The sequence below is a fragment of the Vipera berus genome (assembly GCF_964194415.1).
Source record: "Vipera berus genome assembly, chromosome: 2".
Taxonomy (NCBI): Eukaryota; Metazoa; Chordata; class Lepidosauria; order Squamata; family Viperidae; genus Vipera; species Vipera berus.
Window position 1 is genome coordinate 143,821,222 of NC_138203.1, and position 24,291 is coordinate 143,845,512.

Below are 24,291 nucleotides of genomic sequence, written 5' to 3' on the forward strand. Positions count from 1 at the left end.
TGAGTCTTCGGAGAAGGGCGGGATATAAATTGAATTAAAATAAATAAAATAAATAAAAATAAATTATTTGTCTGAGTTGCAATTTTCAAGCATTCCAACTATCCTAAACCCTGAAAGGGTTTAATATGCTGGTTTCATAATGTCCAAATGGAAGAAGTGCCCACTTTTTTTGCAATGCAGTACTGATGGTCACAAATATGTCTTTTTTAGTTAACAGTTGCTCCTAAATATCACCATTAAATCTAGCTGTCATTCTAGTCATAGCCAACAGTGTCCATTAAACCCAGTTATTTAAAGTTGTTTATAATAAAGATGTCAGTCAAAAAACACACATAGCATCTATTTAGACCATGATAAAATATTGAGTTGTGAAGGAATGTCTCCACTCCACTCTTAGACATTTGAAAGAAGTCCCAAGTACATGACGAATGTAATATCTATATAGAATATTTATGTAACAAGCTAGTGTAGGAGCATGGCTGAATCCATAGGATGAGGGATTGGAGGCCTCAAACCCCACAGACAAGCTCTGGGTCTAAATGTCCTAATTCTACATCCTGCTTGGTTGTTATCTTTTTCTCATGTCCTCCCCACTAATCCTAATGTATGAATTAGTGATCATACAGCCTATACTCTGATTGGAAAATAACAGGAAAATATAGTAGATAAAAAAGAGAAATTCCACAGTATCCTATCTTCAGCCTATAATGTTGAAGCTGAGCTGAGTGAATGCATATTGCTGTATTGGAGATTGGCTGGCAACAAAGGTGGAAAATTGTGATAGCAAATTGGTGTTAATTAATATTTTCTGTAATGGAAATTCAGAAAGACCCATTGGTGGGAATGTTACCTGTATTTTAAAATCTTTAAATTCCCTATTCCACATTCTATAACTTAACCTTTGCCCTTTGATATTAAACTAAATCGCACTTTGTTTTCACTGAAAGCAACATGAAAAGTCATTAACACACCAGTACTTTCTGTACCTATGTAGCAATATCCGCTCTGGGGGGCTTAAACCTTTTCAGGGTGCAGAACCTGCTAATTCAAAAATAACTAAATCCTGGAACCACTAATTAAAAAGCAAACTTCCCTGTTTCCCCGAAAATGAGACCTACTCCAAAAATGAGACCTATCTTGATTTTTGGGGTTGGGCCTAATATGAAATAAGCCCTACTTAAAAACCCCGCCCACTCCATCCCACAATAGGTTTTTTGGCAGGCCACATTGTGTGCCTCCCCACCCCACCACCTTGTCTGCTGCCGGTGCTGCCACTGCGAGATGGCCTGAACATTAAGACAACCAGGGCCAGAGGCAGGTAGAGGCTGCCTCTTTTCTATCCCTGCCCTGGATTGGGGAATCCAGCGGGCAGGCGGGCATGGGGACTGGCCGGGGCCTCAACCATCAGCTTCTCTTTCACCCTCACCCTGAAGCGCCTCCAGAGGCGGCCTGCCCTGCCCTGTGGGCTTTGCCGACTGTCTCTTCCTCTGCAGAAGGGCGGGAAAGAAAGCTGGGTGTCCCGAGACATCCCACTCTTAAAGCGACTCAGGTTTCCGTCAGTGGGGGAGGAAGGCTTTGGAAACTGCCTTTTCATTTAATTTCATCATTAATACTATAATCCATCCCTTCAGATCCTGGAGGCTCCGAGCGCTGTTTTTGGTGCTGCTCTACCCCGCCCCCCCCCACCAGGATGATCTGGTGGGCGGGATTGCCTTCCACCTTCCCTGCCGCTGCATTGGCAGCTGATGCTGCCCTCCCGAGAGGTGGTGCAGTGATTGGACGGCAGCCATGCTACGAATGGGGATAGACCATCCCCCAAACCTCAGCCATCCTCTGCATGGCGCGCTGCAGCTGATCCGAAGCACTGCCGAAAACAGCAAGGTAGATGCGCACACAGATGCAGCACCAAAAACAGCAGTACCAAAAACAGCGCTCGGAGCCTCCAGGAGCTGCAGTTATCCAGATGCACCATTTGCAGTCGTCCTCCTGCAACGCACAGGCTCTCCCTATAAGCAATCCGGCTCACCCAGGGTCAGGTTGGCTGTTGCGGGAGGCTCGTCCCGCATATGCGACAGAGCTGGAGGATGCGGCTGGGCCACGCCTCCCGTGACGGCTAACCTGACCATGGGCAAGGTGGATTGCTTCAGCTGTGAGGAGCCTGGCCTAAGGTTTCCATCGCCCAGGCTTCTTTAAGCTGATGGGAACTGCGGCCCACCGCAGCTGAAAAGTTTAGCTGAGCCACAAAATTGAACACACCTGCAAAGCAGTGGTGTGCTCCAAGCAAAGAAGCTGTGTGAGCTTTGAGGGTGCGAGTGTATTTCCATGGCTCATGCGCAGAATTCACACTGTGCCTTCCCACTGGTGTTCAAGGAGGCTAATAGTGGTAAATACAAATCACTTTTTTGAAAAAGAGAGATTACAATATTGATGATGAATGTAAATGAAAAGGCAGTTTCCAAAGCCTTCTTCTCTCACCAAGGGAAACCTGAGTCACCTGTGGGGCAGGGCGCCGGCCGGGCTGGGCCTTGTGGTGAAAAAGTAAGACATCCCCCGAAAATAAGCCCTAATGGGTCTTTTGGACCAAAAATAAATATAAGACCCGGACTTGTTTTCAGGGAAACACAGTTGTAGTGATAAAAACGTGGTTGTATTCAAGTGAATTCCCACCCACCACCTTTAATCTCTTATGGAAACGCTATCAAGTTTTTATAGAATACTGTTTGAAAAACCCTGATCTACTCAGCCTTAGCTGACTACTTGTGGGGTTGGTTCTGGTAGACCTTGAAAGGGAGATTACCAAGATATTATATGGTTGTTGGATTGATTGAGAAAATAATCCAAAAGAAGGTAGGGACAAATAATGTCTATATTGTTGCCAAGACAATGAAATGGATGAGTTGATGAAGTCATCAGAAACTGAGCTTGATTCAAATGAGTATTTGGGATTGGGTGATATCATCTGTGATATCATGGGGAGAATTGATAATTTTGAGCATGGTTACCTGCTCATTAAAATACAATGAATATTGTTGTTGTTGTTAGCTGCGAAGTCGTGTCTGATCCATCTCGACCCCATGTACAACGTTCCTCCAGGTCTTCCTGTCCTCTACCATCTTCTGGAGTCCATTTAAGTTCATGCCTACTGCTTCAGTGACTCCATCCAGCCACCTCATTCTCTGTCGTCCCGTTCTTCTCTTGCCCTCAACCTTTCCCAGCATTTGTCTCTTCTCCAGTGAGTCAGTCCTTCTCATTAGGTGGCCAAAGTATTTGAGTTTCAACTTCAGGATCTGGCCTTCCAAAGAGCAGTCAGGGTTGATCTCCTCTAGGACTGACCGGTTTGATCGCCTTGCAGTCCAAGGGACTCGCAGGAGTCTTCTCCAGCACCAGAGTTCAAAGGCCTCAATTCTTTGGCGCTCAGCCTTTCTTATGGTCCAACTTTCACTGCCATACATTGCAAACAATGAATATAGGACCCACCTAATACCTCTATTCTGCCAGGTAGAGACTGTACCTTTAGTCCAAGGGTGTCAAACTGGCGGCCCACAGGCAACACACATAGGTTACACCCACCCTGGTTCTGTAAAGGCAAAAAACATCGTGATGTCACGATACATCACGTGATGCAATCAAGTTTGACATCCGTGCTTTAGTCAATAGTGCAGATTAGGGCTTCTGAGCTAAAAGACTTTTAAACATTAATGAGCAGAACATGCAAACACAGCCATTAGAAGGCAAGGGCAATGTGAGACTGCAATTTGACTATCTAAAGATGGTCTCCCTGCGAAATGATTTTACACCCAAGTTTACTTTTCTTGTTAATACCACATGGGCTTAGTAGTCATGGGGAAGCAAGTGTCTGGCTGTCAGCAGGTTGGCTCAACAGAGTAAACCAGAAATAAGCAAAGCAGAGAGAATGGTCTGATCTTTTTGAAACCTTTTAAAACTCGCCATCCACATTTCTACCTTAAAACGTTTGATGGGGCCTTAAAACGGTTTTCCGGTACCATTTTTTTGTTTTTCTATTGAAATGTTTTAACCCTGCCATCAATATTTAAGTGTATGCATTTTAAGCCACTGACAATCATCACCCTACGATGGGGGCATAAGTTTGATAAATGATAAGTAAATAATAAGGATCATTGCTGTAATGAGTGATGTGCTACTGTGTAAATGAAAATGTCTTCTAATGCAGGACTGAGGGTGGATTGTTTTCTGCTCTGGTTTATTGAAACACCAAAAAAAGGTCTCCTTCTCCCTTTCACAGGAGAGACAGGGAGAGAACAAACTTGTCAATTCCACATTATTTATCCAGTCAAGGGGCTCTCCTGCTTCTTTTTAGGCTTCAGGAACTTCACTCAGAACAGGCTGAAGAGAGGATCAGTGACTGCCATGTAGTCTATAAACCTACAGCCGAAAAATAAATGGAACTGTTAATTCCCTTTTCCTGTTCTTAGTTTAGAATCCTCAAAGTGCAAGTTTCACAGAACGAAATATAACAGTGCCAAGAGAATTTGTTCTGTAGAATATCTCTGTACTTGTATTTTTTTTTAAACTTAACACTGAGCAATGAAAATCATATTTGGGCTAATAAAAAGGAAGACAGTATCCCACAAGTCAATCCCATCCAAAGAGGACAAGTGATTTCATAGGCAGGGCATCCTTGTAGTGGGTCATAAGAATGAATGACCACAGTTTAATAAGGAAGGATGAATGACCACAACACAGAGGTAGGTGCCGGAGCACCTGTAACTTCGAAAAGGGGTCATAAGTAGGTTCTGGGAGGAGGATCCGTCATAACTTCAAATGATAACTAAGCAAGGACTACCTACCTGTACACAATTACAGAATACACTTAAATTGTAGGCTAGAATAACTACATCAACTACATGAGACTGTCCCAGAATTAAAGGGCTTCCTATCTTTTGCAGGAAAGCTGAGAGAATAACCTTGCTTTCATGCTTTTAAAAGGAAACTAGACTTCTTGCCTCGTAACTGCAAAGCTAGAACTCTCACAAAACCAACATTGCTTATATACATACTTACAACTAGTTGACAAGATTCATATGAGCGTTTGTACTTTGGTAAACAAAGAGAAGTGCTGATTTAAATGTACTATATTTTGCTATTGCTTAAGGCGAATATTGGATGATATAACACCTCGGCTCCTGATTCCTTAAACCTACATTCACAAACCCGAGCCGCCAACCTCACCGCAAGGACGAAGCGCTTCCTCGCAGGCGCGGTACCTCTTTAAGGGCTCACGGGTGTCATGTGATTTCCTAACCCTCGCCGCTGCCCCAACTCGGACCGCTCCGACTTGCTGAGCCGCTGGAGTCGGATCCGGGCGAAAGGTGCCCGGTGCCAGCAGCTGTTCGTTCATTTGCTACGGTAAGACATACTGGACCGTATTCCGCTTCTCCGGAGTAGATATTTACCCCCTTAAGATACGTTGCATGGACAGCTGATGAGACGGGAGTCATGAGGTCTCAGAAACAATGCCACCCCTCCATTTTTGCAGAGCCTCTATCTCACCGTAGCATGATGAAAAGTGCACGTGTATGTCTACGTACACACGCACGAGAATATCGTGATGGGAAACCAGATTTGCAAGCTATTCGGCATGACCTATGCCCCCTGGCGGTCCTTCCGCGCAGGTGCGCTCAATGACCGTTTTTTGACGGTCCGATTTAACAAAACAAAATTGTTGCTGGTTTTGGCTGCTTAGAAGGAGTACTTTTGAATTTCTTGGTTGTGAGAAGAATCGGGCATAATTATAGGGGTTGGGAATAGCTGATCTGACGTGCTTCTTTCCCCCCCCCCCCCCCAATCTCCCTCCCTTGAATTCAGACATACAGCCCCTGGCTACAATCCAGGAAAAATGCTGCCTTGTATACATTTTCCCACTTAGGCTGTGTTCATACATTTCTGAGTAATGAATTGATTGTACGATACAGTATATTAAGCTAAATTTGGTCAATTTTAACTTTTGCTAGGGTTTGGTGGAGGTTTTTTGGTCACTTGCCATGTTGTGCAAACCCAGACTTTTTCATTAGTTTATGGTCTTATCTAAACTTGGAAAATGGGTTAGTTAAATAGATTATGTGAATGTAGGTTTAAGGAATCAAGCGGTGTTATATCATCCAACATTAGCCTTAAGCAATAGCAAAATATAGTACATTTAAATCAGTATTGCTCTTTGTTTACCAAAGTACAAATGCTCATATAAATCTTTTCAACTAGTTGTAAGTATGTATATAAACAATGTTGGTTTTGTGAGAGTTCTAGCTTTGCAGTTAAGAGACAAGAAATCTAGTTTCCTTTTAAAAGAATGAAAGCAAGGTTATTCTCTCAGCTTTCCTGCAAAAGATAGGAAGCCCTTTAATTTTGGGACAGTCTCATGTAGTTGATGTAGTTATTCTAGCCTACAATTTAAGTGTATTCTGTAGTTGTGTACAGGTAGTCCTTGCTTAGTTATCATTTGAAGTTATGATGGATCCTCCTCCCAGAACCTACTTATGACCCCTTTTTGAAGTTACGGGTGCTCCGGCACCTACCTCTGTGTTGTGGTCATTCATCCTTCCTTATTAAACTGTGGTCATTCATTCTTATGACCGACTACAAGGATGCTGCAGCATCTGCCCTGCCTACCTTCCTCCCCTTATTGTGCCCTGCTAGGTCCCTGCAGAACCTGCGCCTGTTTTCTCTCCTCACTGAGTCCACTCAGGTCTTGGACCTTTCCCCCAGTTTCTGTCACCCATCACATACTTACCTTTTGAAGATCTCCGCACCTCACGTTGGGGAAGGAAGGCAGGCCACTCCGTCCCTCAACGTCACTGGACCATGTTTGAAAAGTAAGTGCACGAAAAGTGATGTTGGGTGGGGAGGAAGATATGGGGCCCAGCAGAGAGGGAAACAGGCCAAAGGCCTACAGGGACCTGGTGGAGGTGGGGAAAGTCCTGTGGGGATCTGGAGGAGTGGGATAGTAGGGCTGTGGTGACCCCGAGGGGTGGAAGCGTCTCTAGGAGTGGGGCAGGCCTGAGGCAGGCAGGCCTGCTCCTGCACTAGGCCTCCCAGGGCCTCCCCCTCTCCTGAGACACTCTGCTTAATGACCACATAAGGGAGAGTAGGGAGTGGGGCTCATCTAGTGAGGTGAACTTGCTTAACAACCATCACAACAGGTGGCCATAATGAGCAGGGTCCATTAGTCCTAGGTCAAGGAATGCCTGTATCTTTTGAGAATAAATGTTTATGGTATCTTCTAAAGCAGGGGTCTCCAACCTGTGAGCCGCAGCCCAGTGTGGGCCATCGGGCTGCAGGAATGGTTGGTGAGTGTACGCACTGCCACCAGTGTCACGCGGGTACTAGCAGCCCGTTTGCACATGTGCCGGAGGGGCTAGTGCCACCATACGTGCACCTGCTTGCGCATGTGCGCACGCACACATTTCCCTGCTCCTCCCTTTCCCTCCGGGCCGCCAACCCGGAACGGTTGGGGAGCTCTATTCTAAAGCACAAGCTCACAGATAAACCGGTCACAATTCCTCTTTTTCTCATTTTTAACTGGCGGACAGTCTGATAGGGATGAGAGAAAGATATTTAGTCAGAGGGCTATTAGGCTAAGAAAAGCATTTCACGGATATGCAGTCAATGAATTGCCTACTGTATATAAGACTTCTTGTTGCAGCACAAGAAGCATTTAGTCCCAAAGATGCTTTTTCAAAAGGCAGGTGGACTTTCTAGGTTTTTTTTCCTTGAAAACCAAAATAAACCAAGAAAGCACCTTTGGGACAACTATGACCTGGATGATTGAAAATTTCCATAGATAAGAAGCATTTAGTTACTCCTGCATGTGTGACAGGATAAGCAGCAGTCTGAATCTGATCTCTTCTCAGTACATATCTCTTAATTTGAGCATCTCGGTCCAACTAAAGGCAAATCTGAAATTGCTACTTCGGTGCAGAAAGTTATTGTCCTTTTAATTACATATACTTGCTAATTTCACTTTGCCACTACATTACCAGTTTGGAACAACTTACACTGACTTTGGATACATTTGTCTCAATTGTAATTTTTACCCAAATAGAAACGATATGGGTTTTTTTGGCCTTTCTTACCTATTTGGTCTTTTACCCTACCTTTGTCGATAATTCACTCTCTAAACATAACCATAGCTCTGAAAATGGGCCTTCATGCTTCTGATAAAAATAGATTTACCATCACAAGAAATATATTACTTGTTTAAAAAAAACTGCACAACACACATAAATGACACCCCCCCCCTCCCCCAAGTCTGGAGGTGAAGATTTTTCTAGTCTTTGTGCAACTGTTTAATTGGGAGGGAAAACCTAGTCTTTCTTCCTAGTGAATTAAAACAAGATGCATGGCTCAGTATGTTCAAGTTATCTCTTTCCTGTCTGCTCGCTGATAAACTTAAGCTTACCAGTACCATGGCCTTGACTCTTAACTAGATGTCTCTAAAAATGTGTGAAGAGCAATCATAAATCACATATTATACTGAAACAGTTTCAGATGAAGGGAAGGAAGTTAAGATTGCCCATTTTAGACTAGATGGAAGAACTAATTCTTTGCTGTTCACTGGATGCTTACTTGGTCATGGGACTCCGCATCAGTGGGTGCCTTGGCACCTTTATCCAAGGTAATGTGTCTTCTGGCTTGATTGATGAATTCTTGGGCTGCCACCAACCAATATCTTGCCCACAAGTCAGTGGTACCCTGTATTCTTGATTGGGGTCTACAAAAGAGATTAAGCCTTCTGATTGCTTGGAAAAGGCCTAAACACTGTAGGCAAGGCAAGGTAGGATCTCTAAACAAAACTGCCTTTGACCAAGCATGGGTTTATTTATTTAAAGCAGCCTTCTCCCTCCTCCTATTTCTTATTTAGCTACTTTATTCCCTGGAAACCCAGGGCTGTTCTTTCCTGTATTTTGCCAGACTTGCTAGACCTAGTATGGCATCATTAATACTTTCCTAGTATTAATGGTGATCGTTTCATTTTTTTCAAATAGTTGGCTAAGAATTAGTATTCGACCTGGTATCTATGGGTCGCTTTAAAAGATGAGAGCGCCTGGTTGGCCTTTTCTGGTTTGGAAGCTAATAATAGTCAGGTTAGTATTTGGATAAGAAACTACCAGAAAATAGGAGTAGTATGGAGGGAAATGGTGGTAAACAATTTTCATTTCTCTGCTATGAATACGTCATGAAGTCACCAGGAATTGAGCTCAGCTCAAAGAAGACTTATTTCTAGGCTATTGCAGCTGATTGTTAAATTAATTATTTAATGATCAATTAATTGGAAATGAATGTCAATGTGAAGGTTTTTGCCTCTTTCCCACATTGCACAAATAGCTGGCAGTGAATACAGAAGGACTGAGCTACAAGAAGGACTTTTGGGACTTGCTCTCCTCATCCACTACAGGAAACCCAGGGACCATCTGGTTTTCTTCTGGTTCAGTCTACATTGTCTCCTAGCATGCTCTTGAACTATGTTGTCTCTGTCCACACTGTTGAAGTATATTGTAAATTGTGAGTAGGGTCACCCCTCTGCAATGTATTCCCTGGGGGAACAGGGAACCAGCGGCCTTACAGATATTATGGGGTTCTTTCAACCATGGCCAATAAGCTGCACGATTACAAATGATACCAGTTGTGATTAAACTTCTGACGAATCATAGGTTCCTCTGTTCCTGCTGTGAGTATTTCTGCATTTACTGAAACTTTGATTTAAACCTGACTCTTGGTGCTTCTTCACCTACATTTCTTGAGCCTCTTCTGTTTGATAGCCTCTTGATATTTCTGATGGCTACCCTGGTGTTCAGTGTCGTCATTGTATCCAAATTGTCCTATGGGTGGGAGCTTTGGGTAGAAAAGTTCCAATTTCGGAGGGATTGTTCCCACTGGAGATGGACAGAAAAAAATGTCACTCCATAAGAAAGCTATTCCCAGACAAGATTCAGAGCAAGTTATACAAATATATATATATTTTACTATTCATACCCATGTTTTCCCCAAAATAAGACCGACCCTGAAAATAAGCCCTAGCTTTATTTTTGGGGGTGAGTCTAATATAAGTCCTACCCCAAAAATAAGTACGGGGAGGATCGGCATGGCCAGCACAAGAGGCAGTGAGCGCGTGGGGAACGATGGTGTCCGACAGCACCCGCCGGCCCCTTGGCGCAGTGCAGGTATGTCCGAGTGCAGAGGCAGAGGTGGGGGGGGAGGCAGGTGATGCTGATGTGCTGCACGGCTACCTGGCTCACGGGAGGCTCGCAGAAGGCTTGCACGGTGGCATCGGCAGCAGGCGGAGGCACAGGGGGAAGCGGGTGATCCCGGTCTGGGACGCAGTGGGTGGCACATCAGGATCGCCTGCCTCCCACCATGCCTCTGCCTCCACCTGCTGTCAGTGCCGCTGTGCAAGCTTCCCATGAGCCAGGCAGCCACGCAGCACATCTGGATTGCTTGCCTTCTCCCCCCCCCCCCCAATTTCTCTGTCTGGCTCCACTGCATACTTTTTGCCCAGAGGGAGACTGGAAGCTTCGTCTGCTTGCGAATCGCTCCATTTCAAAACACCCCATTTGCAGGTAGATGAAGTTTCCAGTCTCTTTCATTTCTCCATCTGGGCGGAAAGTACATCTTCCCTGGGAAGCCCCGTAAGCCATTGTGGCCACGGGCAAGCAGATAGTGTGAGAGCGTGGGCGGGCAGCTGCAAAATAAGACATCTCCTGAAAATAAGATCTAATGGGTCTTTTGGTCCCCCAAAAATATATATTAGGCCCGGTGTTATTTTCAGGGTAACATGGTAATACTTCAACAATGTTGAAGTTGCAGTATATAATACAGGTAGTCCTCGAGTTATGAATGCAATGGAATCTGCCCATTCCATTCATAACTCAGTAAATTCAAGGGAGTGAGTCTTGTACCTCGAATGAGATCACTCCCTGCTCATTAAGACCCACACGGCTCGTTAAGTGCACATGAAGTATCTCAGGGTTGAGAAGGCCATGGGGGGGGTGCTAGTGACGGAACAGGCCCCCAAGGTCTCCCCGACCCACTAAGATACCTCATGCTTCCCCCTCCTTTCTTGCCGCACCTGACTCACTCACCTTGAAAAGATCCATCTCCTCTCTGCCATGGTGCCTGCTTTTGAGGGACAGGAGAGTCAATGGAAGCTCCTAGGTGCCGCAATATTGCACACGTTCAGGCACCAATCCTCTTTTGCAGCAAATGGATGCCTGAAATCTCACGCTGTTTGCAGTGCCTGCCTCCTACTCCCCCCACCTCTGGAGCCACATGGCCGCTGCCCCCAGAATGAAGGCCAGGGGAGGCTTGTGTGTGCCTCCGGAGGTTGGATCCAGGCCTCAGAGGCCTCTTCTAGGTCACTGCCGCCCGGAACGGAGGAGAGGAGTTGGGGGCAGGAGCAGGAAACAGGCACTGCAAACACCTTTTGCATAGAAAATGAAAGTTTCTGAATTCTGTGATTTGGCACAACTTCAAACACTTACATGAGATCACAGACTCCAGAAACTTCCATTCTCGGCATAAAAAGCATTTTCAAGCCATCTCTCCTCTCCCTCAAAGGGAAAGAAACCGTGGCAGAGAGGATTTTTGCAAGGTGAATCTGGCACGGTAGGAAGGGAGGGCAAAGTAGTTGTGGGGAGCGGGGGGGAATAGGGTGAATGTTGCAGAGCCTCTGCGTTGGTTGTTCATATGGGCGAACGATTGCCATGGTGCTGCATGATTCGTGATTTGTGGACTAGCTCGTAAGCACTAGGGGGTGCTTGTCACGTAACTTCAAATGGGCGCTAAGTGAACCCTCATAACTCAGGGATTACCTGTACCCAGGGCTTTTTTTCTCATAGAACGCTCAGAACAGTGTTCCGGCACCTTTTCTTTTTGCAAAAAAAAAAACCCACCTCTGAAAGCATATTGCAGGGCTAGGCAGTCTTGGCCCTTTTTTATGACTCGTGGACTTCAACTCCCAGAAATCCTGAGTCAGCTATGCTGAGGGGAAAGGGAGAGGTTTCCAAGCTGAGCCATGCTGGCTCAGGAATTCTGGGAGTTGAAGTCCTTGAGTTATAAAAGAGCCTACACTAGAGGAGGACATTAAAATTATTTATAGGGTTACTTCTTTAGGAACTAAACTTTTAGAGTCTAAAACAGCTAACTAAAAAAGCCAACAGGAAACAACCTCACATTTTTCATCTGCTTCTGTCTTTTGGAAGGTAAAATTAGATAACAAAATAATCTATTTCCTATGTTAACATCTCTACAATGAAATCAATAAAGGTAACAGGAAAGAAATGAGAAACATTTTTCTCAATGTAATATGTCTAATTTAGCTGATGCTAGGAAAAAAAAATAGTATCTTTTGTACATACTCTTGAAAACTATTTTGAATCTAACCATCTATTACAAGTAAACCACTTTAAATTAAACAATTCTTAAGAATGAAATATTCTTAATTTGGACTTTACTTTTACTGTTTGGACTGTTGTGTGTTTTGAAAAATAGATTATTTAGAATCTAGTTATGTTGCACTTCAGTCTTTAAATAATTAACCTAGTATATACATAACAAGATATGATGTTTTCCATGGTGAGCTTAACATCAATAACAACATTTATTTTAAAAGGCTAAAATAATTTCTAGTGGTATTATCTGTACATTAAAATTTTGTTTAGTTACAATCTTTCACTTTTCACATTCTGGAAAAGCAGTGGTCATGTATCCTAGCAAAAGATGTTACATATGTGCATAAGCGTAGTCAGTACCATATGCCTTTTTAAAAATATCAGACATACAAAGAAACAAAAATAAGTCCAAAATATCTGTATTACATCCAGAAATGCCAACTTTGCAACCAATATTTCTCATCCATAACTATGGCACCCTAAGGATACCTGCATAATGCTTCTCTGGGATCAGTAACGCAGCAGGGATTGCTTCTTCCTTCCAGTAACAGATTGCTGGGAAAAATACCAAACATGGCCTTAAGAATTCCAATGTTTGTTACAAATTTTTCTGGATGTGGTTGGAAAGAGGCCTAGAAATGCCAGCACAAATACATCACACTTGCTGAACGTGCACACACAATTAATTACAATCTTCAATTATATGTGATATATCCAGGGCTTTTTTCCCCATAGAACGCTCAGAACGGCGTTCCGGCACCTCTTTTTGCACACACACACAAAAAAAAGCTGAAGAAAACTGTTCCAGAGAGCCAAATTCTCCTCAGGCAGCCAGGTTGCAGAGCAGCAGAATGCATTGCAGTGACAGGCCTTCAGATGGCTCAAATCGAAGGAAATGCGATCTGTACAGGCTAATTTAAAAGTGGGAGGGTAAGAAGGGCCGAGTGTGAACAGGTTGCTTAGCAACCTGCTTAAAGAATCTCTGTAACTTTCAGCTCCTTGTGCCTTGCCTTTTTTAAGCTGGGAAGTTGAAAAAAAGGCTAAAAAGAAGGCAATAGAGGGCTATCAAGGAAAATGTATAGATATAGCCAGCAGACGTTTAGGGAACCTTTATTTTTCATACACTGTTCAATACTCTAGCACAGTACTGCACGCCCTCAGGGGTTCCCCCCTCTCCTGGGTGCGACCCGCCTGCACTACATCCAATCTCGATGACGGGCCCAACCACTGGGCCTCTGAGAGATGGCCGGGCAGGGTCAGGGGCCTCCAGCATAAGCCCAACAAGAGGCCCCTGATTAAGTTCTTAGTTAAGTTTTTTGTGGGGTTAGGGAGGGGGGTGGGAGAAGACTATGGTTGCGCGGGAAAGGCACGCCTTCCAGCCACCATAACACATGCCAGGCCTACGACCATTCACGACGGTGTGCAACGAGGACCAGTCGCCGATAATGCCCAGTGGCGTACTGACAAACAGCCCATTCCCAGGATGGTGGGGAACGGCAGAAGGTGCACAGACAGAGGGCCGTATCGTCACCGGGAGTGTCATCTCCGCTCTGTACAAGCGGTGAGACGCTCCGACCCTCTGTACTCCCCCGGAGGACCCGGGAGCGAAGGTGTGCAGCCTCCCATGTTAAGGCTGGTCTACCTGAATGCAAGGTCCGTAGCTAACAAAGCTCACCTCATTCGTGACCTAATGGAGAGCGAGCATGCGGACCTGGCTTGCATCACTGAAACCTGGCTGGGCCCAGAGGGTGGTGTCCCTCTGGTTGACCTCTGCCCGCCAGGTTTCCGGGTGCTGCACCAGCCTCGGGCCCATGGGAGGGGCGGGGGAGTGGCAGTTATCATCAGGGAATCCCTTAGCCCGCGAGAGACCACCGTCCCTCAGATGGTCGGGTGTGAGTCTCTCCTACTGAGATACGGCCCAGGGGCGCAGTTGGGCCTGCTGCTGGCGTACCTACCACCTAATCGTGCAGCGGCGGCCCTGCCCGAGCTACTCGATGTCCTCTCAGGGTTGGTGGTTGAATTCCCAAAACTTATGGTCTTGGGCGACTTTAACCTACCGTCCCTGGGAGGATCGTCCGAACTGGCTCGGGAGTTCATGGCTTCCATGGCGGCCATGGACCTGTCGCAAATAATTTCTGGACCGACTCATGAGAGAGGCCACACCCCGGACTTGGTGTTCTTGTCTGGACGGTGGCGTGATGATATCGGTGGGGGTGCCACAACTGTTACGCCCCTGTCATGGACCGATCACCACCTCCTGCGGCTAGACTTTCCCTTTGCCACCCCCCACCGTGGGTGTACGGTGCCAGTCAGATGGTACCGCCCTAGGCGCCTAATGGACCCTGATAAGTTCCAGGCAGCGCTTAGGGACACACATACACTCCCTGCTCACAGCTCGGCGGATGCCTTAGTGGAAGCCTGGGAAAAGGCAGCCACGGAGGCTCTGGACCGAGTTGTACCCTTGCGGCCTCTGACCCGGCGCAGATCCCAGCGAGCCCCATGGTTCACCGCGGAGCTCCGGGAGATGAAGCGTCGGAGACGAAGCCTAGAGAGCCGTTGGAGATCCAGTCGATCCGAATCCGACCGATTGCGACTAAGAATCCTCACCAGGTCTTATCTCGCTGCGATAAGGGTGGCAAAATCCAACTACTTTTCCACCCTCATCGCGTCCGCAGATAATCGCCCGGCTGCCTTGTTCAGGGTGACTCGCTCCCTATTAAACCAAGAGGTGAGGGAGGAACCCTTGCAAGGTCGAGCCGAGGAATTCGGTCAATATCTGCTGGATAAAATTGCTCGGATTCGAACTGGCCTGGACTCCAACTGGGCTGAGCTGGAAGAACAAGACATGGACAGTCTTGTCGACGTCATCTGGGAGGAATTTGATCCTGTAACTCCTAAGGAAGTGGACAGGATTATGAGAAGGTTGAGCGCCTCCACTTGCTTACTGGACCCGTGCCCTTCCTGGCTAGCCTATGCAGCTCGAGAGGGGACACGAGGCTGGTTCCTAGCGGTCATCTCTGCTTCTCTGAGTGAGGGTCACTTCCCCACCGCCTTGAAGGAGGCGGTGGTGAGACCTCTCCTCAAGAAGCCCACCTTGGACCCATCCTCTTTGAATAACTTTCGTCCTGTCTCCAATCTTCGCTTCCTTGCGAAGGTTGTCGAGAGCGTGGTGGCGCACCAACTTCCTCAGATCCTGGATGAAGCGGTTTATCTAGACCCGTACCAATCGGGTTTCAGGCCGGGCTACAGCACGGAGACGGCATTGGTCGCTCTGATGAATGATCTCTGGAGAGCCCGGGACAGGGGCCATTCCTCTGTCCTAGTCTTATTAGACCTCTCGGCGGCTTTCGATACCATCGACCATGGTATCTTGCTGCGACGCCTCAGGGGACTGGGAGTGGGAGGCACGGTTCTGCGTTGGTTCTCCTCCTTTCTCCAGGGTCGCTCGCAGTCGGTGCTGGCAGGGGGACAGAGGTCGACCCCGAGGCCTCTCGCTTGCGGAGTCCCTCAGGGGTCGGTCCTCTCGCCTCTCCTGTTCAACATCTACATGAAACCGCTGGGTGAGATCATTCGCAGCTTTGGAGTAGGGTACCATCAGTATGCTGATGACACCCAGCTTTTCATCTCAACTCCAAACAATATCAGTGATGCTCTTGACGTGATGTCCCGCTGCCTGAAAGCGGTCCGGGAATGGATGGGGAGGAACAGGCTTCAACTGAACCCGGACAAGACTGAATGGCTGTACGTACCGGCAAGCCAGGATATTCAGAACGTCCCATCTCTTAACATTGGGGACAAGTTACTACCACCTGTTGATAGGGCCCGCAACCTGGGTGTCCTCCTAGACTCGCAGCTCTCCTTGGAAGATCACATAGGAGCTGTGACCAAGGGGGCCTTCTCTCGGGTCCGACTAGTTCGCCAACTACGGCCTTATCTGGACCTGGATGCCTTACGTACAGTCACCCATGCCCTTGTGACCTCTCGCCTAGACTACTGTAACGCTCTCTACATGGGGCTGCCCTTGAGATCCACTCGGAAGCTTCAACTGGTGCAAAGTGCAGCGGCACGGACACTCCTGGGAGCCTCCCGATACTCCCATATCACACCTCTCCTCCGTGCGCTGCACTGGCTTCCGGTTGCCTTCCGTGTGAAATTCAAGGTGCTAACAATGACATACAAAGCCCTACATGGCATGGGTCCGGACTACCTACGGGAGCACCTTCTGCCAATGTCAGCACCCCACCGTCCTGTGCGCTCCCACAGAGAGGGCCTCCTCAGGGTGCCACCGCTCAAGGAGTGTCGGCTGGTGGCCCCCAGGGGGAGGGCATTCTCAGTGGGTGCGCCAGCCCTCTGGAACAGCTTACCAACCGAAATCCGGATGGCCCCCGACCTCTGCACCTTCCGGCGCGATTTAAAAACCTTCCTGTTCCAGCAATCCGGCCTGGCATGATAGCTTTAATTGGGGGTCCCAGTTTGTTTTACTATTGTTTTTATTGTTCAATCTGTATCTCTTCCTTCCTCTGTACACCGCCCCGAGTCCCTCGGGAGAAGGGCGGTCTATAAAAACAAATAAATAAATAAATAAATAAATAAATTTTGTTTTAAAGCCATGGTGATACACAATCAAATGTAGTCCTTTTTTTTTAATCCCAAAGCATCTGTTCGTTAAATACAGTATAACAAAGTTTTGGATGATGGAATTATTTTTTATCTAAGGATAATTAATGATTGTTGCTATTAGTTGCGAAGTCGTGTCCGACCCATCGTGACCCTATGGACAATGTTCCTCCAGGCCTTCCTGTCCTCTACCATCTTCTGGAGTCCATTTAAGCTCACGCCTACTGCTTCAGTGACTACATCCAGCCACCTCATTCTCTGTCGTCCCCTTCTTCTATTGCCCTCAATCTTTCCCAGCATTAGGCTCTTCTCCAGTGAGTCCTTCCTTCTCATTAGGTGGCCAAAGTATTTGAGTTTTAGCTTCAGGATCTGGCCTTCTAAAGAGCAATCAGGGGTGATCTCCTCTAGGACTGACCGGTTTGATCGCCTTGCAGTCCAAGGGACTCGCAGGAGTCTTCTCCAGCACCATAGTTCAAAGGCTTCAATTCTTTGGCGCTCAGCCTTTCTTATGGTCCAGCTTTCACTGCCATACATTGCAACTGGGAAGACCATAGCCTTGACTATATGGATTTTTGTTGACAGGGTGATGTCTCTGCTTTTTAGTGTGCTGTCTAGATTTGCCATGGCTTTCCTCCCAAGAGCAAGCGTCTTTTAATTTCTTGGCTACAGTCCCCATCTGCAGTAATCTTGGAGCCCAGGAAAATAAAATCTGTCACTACCTCCATTTCTTCCCCATCTATTTGCCAGGAATTGAGAGGGCCAGATGCCATGATCTTGGTTTTCTTAATGTTTAGTTTCAACCCACGTTTTGCACTCTCCTTCTTCACTCGCAACAAGAGGCTCTTTAGTTCCTCTTCACTTTCTGCTATTAGAGTGGTATCATCTGCATATCTTAGGTTGTTGATGTTTCTTCCAGCAATCTTAATTCCAACTTTTGATTCATCTAGCCCTGCCTTTCTAATGATGTGCTCTGCATATAAGTTAAATAGGCAAGGCGACAGTATACAGCCTTGCCGGACTCCTTTCCCAATTTTGAACCAATCAGTGGTTCCGTGTCCAGTTCTCACTGTTGCTTCTTGGCCCGCATATAGGTTTCTCAAGAGACAAATAAGATGGTCTGGTATGCCCATCTCTTTAAGAACTTGCCACAGTTTGTTATGATCCACACAATCAAAGGCTTTAGCATAGTCAATGAAGCAGAAGTAGATGTTTTTCTGGAACTCTGTAGCTTTCTCCATGATCCAGCGTATGTTAGCAATTTGATCTCTAGTTCCTCTGCCTCTTCGAAATCCTGCCTGTACTTCTGGTAGTTCTCGATCCGCATACTGCTGGAGTCTAGCTTGTAGAATTTTAAGCATAACTTTACTAGCATGAGAAATGAGTGCAATGGTGCGATAGTTTGAACATTCTTTGGCACTGCCTTTCTTTGGAATTGGAATGTAAACTGATCTTTTCCAATCCTGTGGCCACTGTTGAGTTTTCCAAATTTGCTGGCAAATTAAGTGTAGCACTTTTACTGCATCGTCTTTTAAGATTTTGAATAGCTCAGCTGGAATACTGTCACCTCCACTAGCTTTGTTGTTGCTCAGCTTTTCTAAGGCCCACTTCACTTCACATTCTAGGATGTCTGGCTCGAGGTCAGTGACCACCTCATTGTGATTATCAGGGACGTTAAGCTCATTCTTGTATTCTTCTGTGTAATTTTGCCACCTCTTCTTAATCTCTTCTGCCTCTGTTAGGTCCCTACCATTTTGGTCCTTTATCATGCCCATTTTTGCATGAAACGTTCCTTTCATCTCTCCAATTTTCTTGAAAAGATCTCTGGTCCTCCCTATTCTATTGTTTTCTTCTATTTCTTTGCATTGTTCATTTAAGAAGGCATTCTTATCTCTTCTAGCTATTTTTTGGAATTCTGCATTTAATTGGACATATCTTTCTTTTTCTCCCTTGCCTTTCGCTTCCCTCCTTTCCTCAGCTATTTGCAAAGCTTCCTCAGACAGCCATTTTGCTTTCTTGCATTTCTTTTTCTTTGGGATGGTTTTGGTTGCTACCTGTTGTACAATGTTGCAAACCTCTGTCCATAGTTCTTCAGGCACTCTGTCTATCAGATCTAATTCCTTAAATCTATTTGTCACTTCTACTGTATATTCAACGGGGATATGATTTAATTCATACCTGACTGGCCTAGTGCTTTTCCCTACTTTCTTCAGTTTAAGCCTAAACTTTGCAACGAGAAGCTCATGGTCTGAGCCACAGTCAGCTCCTGGTCTTGTTTTTACTGACTGTATAGAGCTTCTCCATCTTTGGCTGCAGAGCATATAGTCAATCTGATTTCTGTGTTGACCGTCTGGTGATGTCCATGTGTAGAGCCGTCTCTTGGGTTGTTGGGAAAGAGTGTTTGCTATGACCATCGTATTCTCTTGACAAAATTCTATCAGCCTGTGCCCTGCTTCATTTTGTACTCCAAGGCCAAACTTGCCTGTTATTCCGGTTATCTTTTGGCTTCCTACTTTAGCATTCCAATCCCCCATGATGATAAGGACATCATTTTTTGGTGTTAGTTCTATAAGGTGCTGTAGGGCTTCGTAGAACCGGTCAATTTCATCCTCTTCAGCACCGGTGGTTGGGGCATAGACTTGGACTACTGTGATATTGAATGGTTTGCCTTGGATTCGAACTGAGATCATTCTGTCATTTTGAGGATTGTATCCCAGTATTGCTTTTCCTACTCTTTTATTGACTATGAAGGCTACTCCATTTCTTCTGAGGGATTCTTGCCTGCAGTAGTATACCTGATGGTCACCTGAATTAAATTCACCCATTCCTGTCCATTTTAGTTCGCTGATACCTAAGATGTCAATGTTCAGTCTTGTCATCTCTTGTTTGACCACATCCAGCTTGCCTTGATTCATGGATCTTACATTCCAGGTTCTTATGGAGAAAAAATCTTTACAGCATTGGACTTTCCTTTCACCACCAGACATATCCACAGCTGAGCGTCCTTTCGGCTTTGGCCCAGTCGCTTCATTCTTTCTGGCGCTACTAGTACTAGCTCTCTGCTCTTCCCCAGTAGCATATTGGATGCCTTCCGACCTGAGGGGCTCATCTTCCAGCGTCATATCGTTTTGCCTTTTGGTACTGTCCATAGGGTTTTCATGGCAAAGATACTGGAGTGGTTTGCCATTTCCTTCTCCAGTGGATCACGTTTAGTCAGAACTCTCTGCTATGACCTTTCTGTCTTGGGTGGCCCTGCACGGCATAGCTCATAGCTTCATTGAATTACGCAAGCCCCTTCGCCACGACAAAGCAGTAATCCATGAAGGGGTAATTAATGATAACAGCTCTTAAATCTGTTATTTTGTTTTATTTTTCCACAAAAAATTGTATAATTTGCATTTGCATTCATTTACAAATAGAATATGTTGTTAAAATGTATTGGTGTTGAAATAATTAGTGCACACATATACCTAAAACCATTTTATTGCATTTGGCAATTGTACTAAAAAAAACAATTTCATTGTCAACCAATATAATTCATTTAATTTGAAATCAAGTGAAAAATTGATTTAAATTATTTTATCAAAACAAATTAATGGCAATTCTTTTATAAGAAGTTGCCTCAAACAAAATGAGTTTGACATGCCTGCTCTAGATAGTTGAATGCTCCAAAATAAATTCTAGACCAGGCCTGTACATGCAGCCTACCAAGGACCCTTGGACAGAGCACAGACTTTTTTTAAAAAAAAGTAATAAAATCACCACCACTGCCCTGAAAGTCATGTTGCCTAGTGCCTCCATGGCTTACCATGACCACGAACTCCAACACTGTAGATGCTCCTCTAGTCATCAAATCATTGATTAGCCCACCAGCATTCCTTTGCAGACCACAAGATTTTTAATTTATCAGTGTGGGCCTTTCCCTTCTACAAGTTGCACAGACCTCTTCTAGATTTTCCTCTTGCCTTTCCCAGTTAATTCTTTGGTCTGTCACTGAGCAAGAATTGACTTTGTAGGGAAGCATATTATCATTTGATGTATATTTAACATATGTTCTACCTTTATTTACCGATTATATAATATTTGTATGCAATCCACATAGCGAGGTTTGGGGCAACTTACAATATTTTTAAAATCATAAGATTAAAACATAAAAGCAGGGCTTTTTTCTCATAGAACGCTCAGAATGGCGTTCTGGCACCCTTTTTTGCACACACACAAAAAGAAGCTTTTGCACAAGCTATACTACTCCCTCTATTGGCTTTCAAAAGCCTATTGGCTTTCGAAAGCCAATAGGAATTGCTGCTGAGCGTGCCAAAAGACCTGGCCGGCAAACGTTGCACCGGCAAATTGTCTGCAGCGAAGGCGAGTTGGCAGGAACTTTGCATCCCTCCCTGCTGCCCAACTACACCATCTCAACTAGGTAAGAGAGGACAAGGAGTGGGAGGTGGGTTCTGCGGAGTCCATGTGTACTCCTTCCTTGTGCTCACCTGTGTCAGCCAGGCTGGTGGCCTAGCTGGTGCTGGACCTGTGCCACTGTCACCTCGCCCTGCATGCCTAAGTGGCCACCCTGCATCGCCTGGCCCGCCCCGCCTCCGCCGCCTGCCCCGCGCAGCCCCACCATATAGAGCGGGCCTCGCTGCTCCCACAGCACCAGCCGCGCCGGCCCCAGGGGGCAGCCCGCCACCAACACCCCTCACACCCGTGACCGCAGCAGTGCCCCCCCCCGCCCCCCTGCACCCACCAAGATGAGAGTTCTGGCACCTTTTTTTTTTTTAGAAAAAAAGCACTGCCTGTACCATTTCTTAAAGTAAGAATATTAATAAGAGACTGTCTGGAAAACCTGTTTATACCACTACTCAGATTACTGTTAACTTTTTAAAGGCATTTTTAAATGTTAATTTATAAAATAAAGACCACAGTATCATTATGGCAGTAACAACTTTTGGAATGCATATAACAGAAATAGAGCTGTACTAGTTAATATTCATATTTTAGTCTGAAGCCTAATCTAGATATTTACTCTTCAGATGTTTCTGGATGCAATATTCCAGATTGCAGTAGCGGAAAATACACCTGAAAAATTTCCTGTGTGCAACTGCAATTTTGAGGCAAACTCATGAGTTGAGGGCAAATACTGGTTAAAATCCTTTTCCCTTTCTCCTAGACTTCCAGTTGCAGGATTTTAAAAACTATAATTATTTAGTCATGCTGTTCCATATGTACATAAAATAGTAATATTCAAATTGGGGGTTAATTAACATGATCCACTATAGATTAGCCACTTTTATTGCTGTTCCATGTAGTATCAATTTCATTGAATAAAGCCACTTGTCTGACAGACTTATAATCTAAAATTTCACATTTTTTTCTGAGATGTATATAGAATAGAATATCCTTATTGTCATTGTGTAACTCACAACTAAAGTGCTGTCCACAGTCCACACTAAACACAGATAAAAATCACAAATAAGAACACACATTATATACACACATCTTTCACATTCTATTCACCATTTCACTGCCCCTAATATTGCACTTCAATGTTGCACTATAGTATACTGTTATATATAATATGGTTACAGCTCTGGGAAAAAATATTTTTCACCCTATCTGTCTTTGTTTTTGTTTTCCTGTACCGTTTGCCAGATGGTAATAGTTCAAAAAAAAGAATGTCTGGGATGAGTCTTTAAGAATATTTTGAGCTTTCCTAAGACAACGGGAACTGTACAGTTCGTCTGGGGGGGGAGGAGAGGGCAGCCAATAATCCTCTGGGCAATGGTAATGATCCTCCTTTTTACACCAGTACAAATGTGGAAGGTAGCTATAGTTACTAGCAATAGCAACATATTTACAATTAAAAACTGAAATCTGTGTTGAAGAATGAAACTCATCCACTTTCTCGTTCACTAAAAATATCAGTGCACAGATGTATGTATAAGTGTGTGTGTGTACATGTAGTATTAAATAGTAGAACTGTGGTTCTGGGAATTAATGATACATTGTCTGATCTGAATGTAATAATTTTGTAAACGATGGTTACATTGCTTTAAATTTTTGAAGGGTGCACAGGTATGCATGCAGAATAATAGCTCTTAATAAATCCTAAGAAAGACAAACTTTCTAACTTTATTTAGATAATGTCCTTACCTGGCACTTCATATTTTGGTAATGATAGTTTTTTATCACGAAAGGGATCCTGAGGACCTAGAAAAGTTAATCCAAAGAAAGCCATTACCTGAGCTTTGTTTTAGTACTTAGATTCAACTGTATCCAACTGCAATGTTCTATTTCCTGGCATCTGAAGCATGTTTGCTTTGTTACCATGGTGATATACTGCTGAACTTAGTACATTACCTAAGCAAGCAGTTCGTGATGCCTTAAGGCAATATAATCTGATATAATTTAAGAAATTATGTATTTTGGAACTCCATTCCCCATTGTTGTGTCATCAACTTGCACTTATTTGCATACAGCATCAAAGGATGAACAAAAATACTCCCAGCTGATTTAAGGTTGATCATATTTGTTTTGCTTGCCAGTTGGCAACACCTAACCAGCCTTGGCTGATCTCAGAAAAGTTAAGCAAGGTTGGGCCTGGTCAGTCACTGGAAGAAAGGCTACCAAGAAATTCTGAGTCTGCGGGCAAGACTAAGCATCTTGGGAAAAGACCGTAGCAACTAGTTTCATAATGTTTCAGGTTCTGTCTTGAGGGAATCTTTATTTGACTGTATTAAATATCCAATAACCTGAAAGCTGAATCCAGTCAGCTTGTGCAGGAGTCTCTGGAGCAAGTCAATGCTACCAACTGCCAAAATCTAATCAAAGTTTGTCCAAACCAGCTCAATTCTAGGATTCTGCTTGTATGCAGCCATCTTCTGATTCTATCACAGCAACAATGGCTGCCAAATCTCATCGGAAATCCGGGTCTTTATGTCCACTGAGTTTTAAAACTCTTTTTAAGAGCCCAAAGGTTACAAAATAATAATAGGTGTGAGCTCATCCAGAAAATGTTATGGGGCTAGTTATTGAGCAAAGCATAGAGAATAGGGAAGTGGGAGACAGAAAACAAAAACTGGCTGAATATTATAACCACGAAGTCTTAGGGCTTTTTTTCTTTTTTTCTCGCCAAACCAATAGCCGTCAACGACGAAGAAAAGACTGATCGCCTACAAATGAACTGGGCAAGCCAAAACCGGAAGCTCGGTATGCAGACTCCACCCCCTGCTGTGTGCGGGGAAGGAAGTGCGCG

At 44.9% G+C, this 24,291-nt stretch overlaps 1 protein-coding gene across 1 annotated transcript; it reads right to left on the reverse strand.

The window, feature by feature from the left end:
• Positions 1 to 4,211: 4,211 nt before the first annotated feature.
• Positions 4,212 to 23,274, reverse strand: SPMIP11 (sperm microtubule inner protein 11; the record flags this gene model as incomplete). Its single annotated transcript, XM_081317965.1, has 4 exons — positions 4,212 to 4,404; positions 8,605 to 8,749; positions 9,771 to 9,911; positions 23,190 to 23,274. 4 exons carry the CDS (start codon positions 23,272 to 23,274, stop codon positions 4,356 to 4,358), a joined length of 420 nt encoding a protein of 139 aa, XP_081174091.1. The 3' UTR covers positions 4,212 to 4,355.
• Between the last annotated feature and the right edge of the window lie 1,017 nt (positions 23,275 to 24,291).